At 48.8% G+C, this 12,197-nt stretch overlaps 1 protein-coding gene across 1 annotated transcript in view; it reads left to right on the forward strand.

The window, feature by feature from the left end:
* Positions 1–12,197, forward strand: part of NSRP1 (nuclear speckle splicing regulatory protein 1) — a 230,780-nt gene that overhangs the window by 126,754 nt on the left and 91,829 nt on the right. Inside the window, exon 3 of the mRNA XM_069226261.1 lies at positions 11,799–11,855. Coding sequence (XP_069082362.1) covers positions 11,799–11,855 — 57 coding nt within the window. The remainder of the gene's footprint in view (positions 1–11,798; positions 11,856–12,197) is intronic.

The raw sequence follows: 12,197 nt of genomic DNA on the forward strand, positions 1-12,197 counted from the left end.
GACCATGACCTGGGCTCAACAAGCAGACGCATCAGGCAAAGGGCTCTCTCCCTCGCTCTCCTGCACACCAGTCAACTCATTGATCATGGCACGCCAGAACTCCAAATCCTGGGCAGCATGCTCGTCCAAGCATACCTTCCGCAAGCGGCATTCTTCCGCAGGAGCCCATTCAGCTAAATCACTCAGCCAGATAGCATGCATCGGGGGGAGCGGCCTGGCCCAACAAATCGCAATGCGTCTCTTCGCCAATATAAGCCCCAACTGTGCAAATCTATATGCCATTTTTCGCCCCTTTTTGGGGACTGGAATCAGGCCCAGCAGGCAGTGCTTCATTGTCACCTGCACTCACAGCCGTAACCTCCCTCAGCGTTTTCACCACTTTTTGCCAATAAGGTTGGATAGAGCCACAGACCCATGCAATGTGATCAAATGAAGCCGACCGCTCTCCACAACGGCTACAACTGTCAGGTCTTGAGGGAAATATTCTATTTGAGCGTTGAGGTGTCAGGTATGCTCTATGTAAGTAATAGGAGTGCGTCAACTTAAACCTCGCATTGCGAGTCGCATCCCGCACCAAAGAACGGGCCCTATTCCATTCCCCATCTGTGAGTGCCATTCCGAGACTAGCTTCCCATTGGTCTCTAATCCCCTGAATGCTAGTCAGCCTGTCACCCTTAAGAGCTTTGTATATTCGGGATAGCAGACCAGAGTCACCACCGGGATCGATTATTGACACCAGGAGGCAAGATTCAACGGGCTCCTCCGGAAAGGACGTCCAGATGCCTCTAACCGTCTGTGAGATATTCGCATATTGTAAGAACTGCCTTGGACATATTCCAAACAAGGATTCTACCTCATCCCTCATAATGAACGTGCCATTGTGAAATAAGTCACCAGCATTATTGCAACTCCCTGAGCGCCACTGTGCAAAATCCATTACCTCGGCAGCTTTAGCAAAAGGTCGGATCCACCACAGGGGAAGCAGGCACGCCTATGGGGCCTTAAAGAGGACCCGCACCACTACACTCTCCCAAGCTTTCGACAACTGCTCTACCAGATAGGGAGTGCCCTGCGGAACCCCAGAGCCACTCATTAGTATATGCTGAAGACGCTCCACGCAGACAGAACCAGCTAACAAATCCTTTTTCCGATTGGGCGCCTCCTCACACCATCTGGCTGCATATTGTAGCAACCCGGCTAAGTAATTTAAGTATAAGTCTGGCAGTCCCAAGCCACTGTCAGCCAGGTCCAACTTCAAAACTCCCATGTGGACTCAGCATCTTTTGCCTGCCCAGACTAAGGATAAGAGCAGTTCATCAAGCTGTCGGAATATCGAAAGAGGGAGCTCACATAGCGAATTCTGCATGACATATAGGCAGCGAGGCAGCAAGATCATATTACTGAGCGCAATTCTGCCCATGACCGATAGTGGGAGAGAGGTCCAAAACTGAACGGAGGCTCGGAGGCCCTCCAATACTCTTCCCATGTTTAAATTGAATTGCAATTGCGGTGAGTGTGCAACTCGGATGCCTAAATATGAAAAGGACTCAGTCTCCCAGGATAGGCCCAAATGGGGCAATTCCGATGCCTCTATCCCCGACAGACCTGCCATCGGGAATAACACCATTTTGTGCCTGTTAACACGGAGGCCCGACACCTACCCAAAACTATCAGTCATTCCCATCAAGAGGGGGACCGCCTGTTCAGGTTCTGTGACGTACACTAGAGCATCATCTGCATATAATGAAATTATGTGCGTTCTCGGCCCCACATGGATGCCCCGACCATCCAAGCCAGTCCGTAGTTGAATAGCTAGCGGTTCCATGGCCAACGCAAACAGTGGTGACGGGGCAACCCTGCTGTGTGCAGCGATCGATAATAAATGAGTCTGACACAATCGCCTGGGACGTAGCGCACTTCAGACGCACCCGGGATAAAAAGACAGGGCCAATGCCCATCCTGCGCATCACCTCCCATAGGTAGTCCCAGGACAAGGTGTCAACGCTTTCTCCATATACATTGCCACTAGCGCTGCCGGAAACATAGAGCCTTGAGTCTCATGAAGAATATGTGATAATCGCCCTATATTCATGTGAGTCCCCCTCCCCGGCATAAAACTGCATTGATCTCCCTACACTAGATGCGTCACCACTCAACTTAAACGAGAGGCCAAAACTTTAGCTAGTAATTTAACATCAACCTCCTTTCCTGGCTTCGGCGGCATTACTATCAGTGCTTCTCACATATGCTCCGGCAGCAGACCCTCACCACGCGCCTCATGGAGTATTTCCAACAATCGTGGAAGAAGCACAGCAGAATATGCACGGTAAAATTCGACTGGTAGCCCGTCCGGACCAGGCGCTTTCCCGGTCGCCATATCACTCAACGCCTCTCCCAAGTCTTCTAATGAAATCTCTCCCTCCAATTCCTCCACCTGGGCTGCCGTAAGGCAAGGTAACTGGAGTCCATTAAGGTATTTCTGAATCTGGGTCTCACCCACTTTACTTGGTGAGGCAAAGACAACTCGCAAGTGCTCACGCAGGTGCGCATTCACCCTCAACTGCCCTAAAATCCTTTCCCCAGAAGAGTCGCAGGAGAATCTGGATAATGGGGATGGGCCTCTCTCACCAGAGGAGCCAAGCCAGCATACGCCCAGAGCGGTCTCCATCCCGGAATAGATGCTGCCTGTAGTTACGACGGACATAATTCTCTAGTCTGTCCCATAGGTCCGCAATTCTACTTCGCACCTCAAGGCAATCCGCGTCCGAAGCGTTGCCATTATCTACTTGGTGCTGTAGAGCAGCCAACACCTCCTCCTGACGCGTGAGCTCCCGGACCAGGCGCTGCCTAATTCCATATGTTTTTCTAAGGCTTTCCCCCCTAATAACTACCTTCAGTGCCTCCCATTCTAAAACTTGCGTCTCTGCCGTACCCCAATTCGTATAAAAGTATCCAACTAGCACATCCTGGAGATCTTTTTTACATTCCGGATCGCCTAGTAAGTCTGGACGCAATCGGCACATGGGGATCGCAGGTCTGGGTATGTGCGTTGCACACTCCAGAAGGAGGGGGGCATGGTCCGACAAAAACCAGGCCTGTTAAACAACTCGGCGAACGTCCAGGGAGCCATCATTGGCTAGGAGAAATCTACCTAGACAGCTGTAAGCCCTATGTGTAGGCGTGTAACACAAAAACACTCTAGATGAGGGGTACATTTCTCTCCACACATCGACAAAGTGGAGATTCCTCATAACATTCTGCAGTTTGGCAGTCATATGCAGTTTCGTACTCATCTTCGGGGGTCCCTATCTAGCGCTCCATCGAGGACGCAATTAAAGTCACCCGCCCACAGAATGGGTATCCCTGCATATGAGAATAATTCCTGTTAGATCTGATGATAGAATCTCGCCTCATCAGTGTTAGGGACGTAGATATTCAACAGACAGATCTCACGGCCATCCATTGTGCCGTGTAAAAATATGTAACGCCCTTGCACATCTGCTTTTAGACTATGTAACATAAAGGGAGTCTCAGGCGCCACCCAGACAAAAATCCCTCTAGCATAGGAGGACTAGGTCGCTGAATATAGCTGCCCCCTCCACACTTTTTCTGCACTTTCTGCGCTTCATTCTCAACCAAATGAGTCTCCTGCAGGAGCGCAATATTTACGCCAAGCCGCCTAAGATACGCTTCACAAAGGAGTTTAACCCCCTAACGTTCCACGTAACTATGCGTGTCAAGGTACCCACCATAGTCTAATCCGTCCCAAACACCCCACCACCCCCCCGGGCCTCCATCCCCCCCAACCACACGCAGCCTCCACAACTTAATCCCCTGGTTTGCGCATGCGCCACCAGGCCAGCCGATGCCCCTGAGCAGAAGAACACTCACAGTGCTTACAGTGTCAAATACAGAACTCCAACTCAAACAAAAACCAACAAACAAATTCCCCATCCCACCGTGGGTAAACACCTCCCACAACTAGTGTCTGCCCAATCGAGTGTGTCCCCCGCTATCACTTCTATAGTCCAGAAGTGGGAGGCAATTGCCGTTCCCGCCAGATAGCTAGATTCAGGTCCAGACAGCGCTCCGACACTCCGCCCACGCCAATCGTCCGATCCGCACACACACTGTACCCACAATTATAACCAACAACAACAACCGGGGGGGCAGTTAGCACAGTTCCACCACTCCACAGCAACTCCCGGCACAATTATCGACCCGGACCCGCATCACTACTCATTAAAAGGCACCAGCTGGAGGAGAGGGGAGGGCCAGAGAGAGAAAGGAGGGTACAGCAGTAGGAAGACCTCAAAGAATTATCCATAACCAAAGTATGTGGCTCCAACCACGTCCGGAGGGCCAATGAAGCATTCAGGTGACCTCAGGGCGCATCTCTGGAGACAGTCTGCCGGTAACACAGGGAGATCCTGAGCGAGAGGACGCCTCCGACGTGACAGTTTGAACCAACAGTTTAGCCTCCTCTCGCTCCCGTCTCCGACGTTCAAGGCTCAGGGTACCGTCTGAACGAACAATCACTCAGCCACCTCGGCCAGCACGATGTTGTTGGGTGCTCCTGTGGGCTGCATTATGCACCTCTGCCGTATCTCAGGGTCTCCTGTCACTCTCTCCAACTAGGAAGTCCGGCATTCCCACCTCATTGTTCCGTCCAACCAGTCCCAAGCCCCTTCAGGAGATTAAAAAAAATGCGAGCGACATGCATGGAAAACTTTCAACTTGGCTGGAAACAGCAGCATATAGGTATAGCCCAGTTCTTTGAGCTTGCATTTAACACCAGTAAAGGATTGTCTCTGGAGCTGCACCATCCTGGTGTAGTCAGGGAAAAAACAGATAATGTGATTTTCAAATGTAGGATCTCCGTGTTTACGCACCTCCTTCAAAAAAACATCCCGGTCCCTATAGTTAAGGACCTTGGTATAATCGTTTGTGGGGGGGCTCCTGGCGGCAGCGGTGCTGCTAAGGCTCTGTGCGCACGTTCCACCACAAATACAGCCGATAAGGGGGCATCAGGCAACGTTTTACGGATCCAGTCTTCTTAGAAAGCCTCAACATTCGCCTCCTCCACCCCTTCGGGGAAGCCCACTATACGGAGGTTACACCGCCTCGCCCTACCTTCCGCATCTTCGACCCTCACTTCCAGTTTGTGCATTTTAGCTTCAAGGACGGCCACCGAGGCCTTCAGCTTGTCCATCTCAGACCGCAGGCATGTCACTTGTTTCTCAGTGGCCACCTAGCGTTCCGCCACCACTCTTAGATCCGTTCAGAGCAGATTGACATCAACCGCTATGGCCGCAATCTGGGTTTGCATGGCATGCCATGAGGACTCAATAGCAGCCAGGATTTGCACCCCGGTGGATTCCGCACCCTTCTCCGAGGGGCTTGGGGGATCTTTTTGTAGGCTTGCAACCAAACCCTGCGCTGTGTATTGGTCCATCCGATTTTGCTGCGTACCCTTTAACGTTCTATCCTTGCCCATGGTGTCCACCTGCTGAAGGGGCAGTCACAAAGGAACACACCAAATGCCAGGTACAATCCTTCCAGGTGCAAGGCAGGCAGTCGAGCTCCGTATCCCTGCCACCCAGCACCGCTCAGTCTCTTAACCCCCTACAACCCCCCCCACAGGAGTGGGGTACCATGTAGAAGCAGCACAAGTGTCATACCTGAGCTGATGTATCCAGGGCACAGCTTGCCAGTAACACACTCCCGAGTTGGGCAACCCAGGACCGCAAGCAAATCTCCATCGCAGGGGGGTGTCTCCTCAAAAATCAGCCCAAAGACTGCTCCAGCTGCCTCTATATGCCTACTGCGGCCCTGTGAGCCCCAAACGTCCAAGGCCTGTGCACTCCGTGCAGGGGGCAAGCAACTGCACTCCACCGCTGCCCCTATCACTGCACGGGCCTCCAATCCAACGGAGAGGCCCAAGTCCAACTCTGCATCCACTCTTAGAGGGAGGGTTCGGGGGGGGGGGGGCCTCGGTGTCAACTGCACGCGACACCTCACCATGAGGGGCCTCCCTTCAGGAACCTCCGCCTCCAAGTTCGCGCCGCTCCAGTGCCTCACACTGCTGATTTTGCTGCGTTTTGGAATCGCTCCCGCGATCGCGGCTGCCATCTTGGGGTCAGACGCCCCTCTGCCGCGCTCCCCTGACCCTTGTTTTTGGCATCTGGCACCTCGTATTCTCTCCTCCGCTACTCCCCCGACTGTTCCTCCGCTCCCTCAGGCTCCAGGACTCAATTGCCAGGTCCGCGGGGGTCTGGGGCGTCAGGATCAAGTAGGATTAGCTAGCCGGGATTGGGAGCACTCGTCTAGTGCTGCCGATCAGCCGTCTTGCTGGCCACGCCCCCCCATTCACAGTGAAATTAGGCAGTGGCTGAAGTGAGCTGACCTATTGCTCCATGCCATATGCTGCTGTTGGCAGAATAAAAATGTGGATGACACAATAACAGACCAACAGGTGAAGTGGGCTGGTTGAAATCCCCTACAAGTAAGTATATTAACCATATAATTTTACCAACATCAACAAGTCTTGGCTAACACCAGACTTAAGTAAATAGTCCAGTTCATAAAAGGCATTTCATGAGGTTTGCGCCCCTGTACACCTGGTAGTTGCCCTAAATGGGAGTGCCAGGTGGTTACAATAGGACAAAGTATCCAAGCCTGACAGCACTTGGTCATGACTATACTTGAATCAACCTGCAGCACACAGACCTTTCAACTGGAGGTTGTTATGACCCGAGTACACAAATATCGTTTCATAGCCTGCTGGCCCTTCAGAACATTCATTAGGTCATGTGCTGGCCAAGCCTTACCACAAGAAAAATGTCAACGTGCATCCAATTAATCTATACAAAACACCTAGGTTGTGCACAAAATGTTTGCTTACTTTTCAATATTGACGGTGTCTAATAGACCTGGCATTAATCATTTCCGTAGTAATGAGTAAAAATGTGCCACAAGTTACTTTGTTGCCTAGTTGTCACTTTTACCAACCTCATACAGATGATGATGATGAGGCTACTGGAGTGGACTGTCTAACCTGGGACTTGGGTTTATCATGCCATGTGGGTACAGATGCAGTTGTGTGGCTGTATCTGATAGAGATTTGTAGCTGCAGATTCCTTACCTTTGAATTTTCCCCAGGCGTCCGATCGGATCTGAAAAATTAGCCTCTACCCTCATTGAAGTACCCCCACAAAAGCTGTACCGATGGACCCAGCCCTATTTCATTCAGATTTGGGCAGAATCATGCCTTTGCCTCAAAGCCGCACCCCAGCTCTCCAATAACTTTTTGGTTCGGACTGCAGTCAGAACAAGACAGCCTTTGGAGTTGACATTAGTGATTAGGGGGATTATTTTCTCCATCATTATGATGATGATGACCATTTCTGTTTAGACTTGCCAGTGTTAGACACTGGGTTGTGTGCGCCTCCTGGAAGAGGGTCCCTCTTTTGCCATGGTAATGAGACAGGCACAACTATCAACTATGAAAGTCAAAAGTAAGGTACAATAAGAGTCTTTGCAACTGAGAGAGACATCAAGAGTACCTTTACTCCCATTTAATGAAACCCTGACCGACGTTGTTATTGGCACCTGGTCTATGCCGTGTTGCTGACCACCAGTGAACAGGCAGGTTTCCAGATGCCACAGACTGGCACCAGGTGACACCAGTTTTGTGACACAGCACCCTACACCGGAAAGCCTGGTGGATCAGCCACCCACCAGTAGGGTGAACCCCAGTTCTCTCCCTATGACAAATTCTGACAGAGCAGAACAAATTGAGGCATTTGGAAACTGGATATTTTCTTTGACCAGTCCAGCCCTCCGGTCGCTTAGTATAAATACCAGCTGTTTGCTGGGGAGATGTACAGTTATATCCTGATGTAACACAAGGCATCTTCCAATAATGGGGAGAACCCTGGCAGAATCCTTTCTATGAGAATCCACAATTTTAAAACCTTTGCGTGCTGGAGTTTCTTAGAAGGCCTTCTTTCGTAGACACAGTCTGGATAGAGAGGAGCACAGTACACCTTTAGACTTCACCACCGCTCCCTTTCGTGCCCGAGTTCTGAAAAAGATCAGAAAGGACTAGGCCCAAGTCATCTTAGTGGCTATGGATTGGGCAAGGAGAGTGTGGTACTGAGAAATTTTTGGGCACGAGCATCTGTCCTTCAATTAGGCTACTGCCTCAGGAGTACCACCTGTCACATCAGCGTGGCATGGTCCTACCCTGCATCTCCATAAGTGAAAATTGAGCGGCAGCAATTAACTGCATTTGATCTTCCTATCAAAATTGTGGAGGTCATCCTGGAATCCTGGTGTTCTTCTACAAAGTCTGTCTATGCTGGGTTATACAAGTTTGTGGTCCTCCTTTGACCTGCAAAGGATCAGTATTGTAAGGGAAAACTTTTCGATGTCCTTCTGTTGGTTTTATCTCTAGCCCAACAAGGACTTGTATTGGGCTCCATTAAAGTTTCTCTGTTGGCCCTTTTCTGCCTTTTTATGTTAACCAGAGCCAACAGTCTTTGCTCTAATTACCCCTTATGCTTAGATTTCTAAAAGGTTAATGCATTGATTTCCTCTGACACTCTTTGTGATGCCATAGTGGGATCTTAATTTGGTCCTCACTTTTCTCAAGTACCAGCCATTTGAACCAATGCACAGCTGTCAACTACGTCTCCTGACTACGACTGCTTTTCCCATTGCAGTGGACTCCAAGCTCTCTCGGTGCAGCCGCCATGCACCACGTTTTCCCAGATAAAGTGGTATTGAGGACCAGGGAGGCCTTTTTACCAGAAGTTGTGACTGATTTTCGCGTCTACCCGTCCGTTACTCTACCAGTGTTCTTTGCTCCACCTAACTCCTCAAAAGAGGAGGAGAGATTCTATCGGCTACACCCAAAAAAGCTTTCAGCTTTTATAACAAACGTACCAAAGATCATCGGTTGGACGATTAGCTGTTTCTGGGGTTCTCTAGGGCAGAGAAGAGTAAGGCAGTGCAAGAAGGGACTCTGTTGTGTTGGGTAGGCCTCTGGCCAAGAAACAGCCTTAGAGAGACTATGGGCCCACTCCAGCAGGCACAAGGCTGCATCACTGCCCTGACCTTGACATAGTGCATGTTGGTGTAGAGAAGTAGCACCTTTCTGACATAGTTACTGCCACTTTTTGCCTGGTGTCAGTATGTTTAGATTGTAGTACACTGAGATCGTGCTAACCAGGACCACAGTGTCAGTGCTCTGGCCCCCAGATTTAGTTGGTAAGTAACTCTTACACCTCACAGTTGGCATACTGTTGCACCCATGTAAGTCCATAGTTTATGCTACCTAGGGCATTGGTGCAGCATGCATTGTGCCACCCACGAGAGCCTATGCAAACTGTGACTACAGGCTTGCCATTGTAGGCTGTGTGAAATGGTGCATGCACTTTTCACCCCAGATATAAGGTTTACCTTATATCACGGTCACTGCACTATGACCCCAAAAGTCACCCAAAGGTAGACCCTTCAGCCCAAGGGCAGGGTGCATGGTTCTCAGTGTGAGGGCACTTCCGGTTTATACCCAGAGAAGTGAATTACCTACACCAGGGAGCCCAGGTGCATAGGGATGAAGTAGTGTCTGAGCCTCCAGTTGAAGTCAGTGGGGGACCTCAGCTGTCCAGCTGCTGTTGCGACCCAAGGACCAGGTTGGTGGAACCCAAGCGTGGATTCCGAAAGAAGAAGACCTAAGGAAAGAGGGGACAGAGTCCAGACTACCCAGGGGTGCCCAGGCAATTCAAGGGTCAATGCCCACACTTCTTGGTGATGCTTTTCTGTAGAACGGTGGTCGACACTGAGAACCATGCACCCTGCCCTTGGGCTGAAGGGCCTTCGTTAAGGGTGACTTATGCGGTCATAGTGCAGTGACCGTGATATAAGGTAAACATTATATCTGTGGTGAAAGGTGAATGCACCATTTCACACAGGCTGCAATGGCAAGCCTGTAGTCACAGTTTGCATGGGCGCCCATGGGTGACAATACATACTACAGCCCATGGGGGACCCTGGTGTACCAATACCCTGGGTACCTAAGTAGCATAAACTAGGGACTTACATGGATGCACCAGTATGCCAATTGTGAGGTGTAAAAGTTACTTACCAACTACTAAATTTAGGGGAGAGAGCACTGCCACTGGGGTCCTGGTTAACAGGATCTCAGTATACTACAGTCTAAACATACTGACACCAGGCAAAAAGTGGGGGTAACTATGTCAGAAAGGTGCTACTTTAATACAGTTGGAACACGTTTACCATCTAACATCAGCCTTTTAAGACAAGACAAACATACTTTTGGTTCAGGAAATGATATGAGAGGGTACTCTTTATAAACTGTTATGGAGTGATCAAATTATATTTACTTTCAGTAACAGGAAAGAGGCTGCACCATTTGATGAGATAAAACCATAGCTTTCTCTTGATGAGGAGAGTACATTCAATTCGAAAGGGGTAGATCTAATCAAAAATATTTAGACTCCACAAAATACATTGGATGAATAGCTAGAAAGCGGTAGATTTTCTAGAAGCATCTTACTGAGTTTAGATTTTTTCCGAGGATTGGAACTTTAGATTCTCACTATTGTCTCTACATTTAATGGAAAACTCAAGCTTATTTTGAAGTTTTTATTTTTTTATTTTTCCTTGTATAGCAATCAAATCACGTTTTTGAAAAAGAAAAGAAACATGCTTTTGAAACTAGCAAAGAATGTGCTCTAAACAGTAGTAAAGGATGTGGCCACTCGGGTTAGCAAACTTCTGAAAGTATACTGAAGAAAACAACAAACTTAGCTAGAGTTATCTTGCGTAAGGTCAGGGGGGCGGTCATTTACCTGTAGTATGGAGTATATCCCGAGGTGGCAGACAGAGGTTAAGCAAATTGCAGGCGTTTCTTGATGAACATTTGACTACAGGGTGTTCCATTTGTCCCTCCCTCATGGAGCAACAATAACCCTAGTTAGGAGTACTACATTGACCTCAACAGGTGATGCATCCTGAGGGACGTCCACATAGCTGTAAAGAAATGAATCCATGAAAGCTATTTTATGAGAGATCTCGGTCCTGAGGGAGGCCGCAGACCTCCTTGGGGCCATAAGGATGAGTGAAACATGTCGACACAAGGGAGCGTCACAACATATACAGGCTCTAACATTGTGTTTTTTAACATCCTCCAGTAAGATAAATTATAGAGGATGGGTTTCATGTTAAGGGTTTTTTAACATTATGCGAGCTCATCTTTACCACTTAAGTGCTCTCTCATAGCGATCAGCCCCCGCCTCCAATAGACTGTCAGGCGGGTGAGACGACCCTGTAGTGAACCATTATGTGACTAGGTTGATGTGTGAGAGTCCGTCTTAATGTTTTATGAAAAACCTGAGACTTGAGTAAATTTAAGTGAACTGCATACTTCAGATAACCACAGTAACCCCCTCCCCAGCCAGCCCCTCCAAGAGTCTACACAAGTTAACACCAGGTAACTTTGTTGTTTTATTCCGCTGCTAATATTGTCCCAGTAGTACCTTTTGTGATCACAATAACAGAGGCTGAGAATGGACACATTTTTTAAAGGATCAGTTGTATGCTGTTCTGGGACACCTGGAATGCGACTGGGTGCTTGCTGAGACACTGCTAGAGAAACTGAGCACCCAGATGTTAACCTGTGACTCAGTCTGCTACTCTTGAATTTGTAGTGAGTGCAACAGTGCTAATCTCATTTTTTGTCCTTAATGCTGATTTTTGATGGTCTTTTACAGACGACTGTTGGCAGCCGCCTTCAAAAGGAAGCCCTTAAGAAGAAAGTCATGAAGCAGGTACGTGGTAAATTTGCCCACTGCACACGTGCAGTGTAGCCAATAATTCATATTGAACAAAATTACTTTGTTCCATTACTAACCATTAATTTGTTTATTTTTCTCATGTTTTTTCAGCTGACCTTATTTCTGTTTTTTTCTTTGATTATTTAGCAAAACTCTAAACTCCTAATCTTGTCCAGTTCAAGGGGAGTAACAAATGAGCTTCTGAACCAAATTTGTGACAGTTGACTGTCAACTGACATTGGTCAGATGTAGTGCGGAAAGGCCTGAATGCCCTCTGCGCACTGCCACACACATACAATGTACCACACACTGTGTACTTCAATGGGTTGTGGTCAC

The sequence above is a fragment of the Pleurodeles waltl genome, chromosome 3_1, assembly GCF_031143425.1.
Source record: "Pleurodeles waltl isolate 20211129_DDA chromosome 3_1, aPleWal1.hap1.20221129, whole genome shotgun sequence".
Classification (NCBI taxonomy): domain Eukaryota; kingdom Metazoa; phylum Chordata; class Amphibia; order Caudata; family Salamandridae; genus Pleurodeles; species Pleurodeles waltl.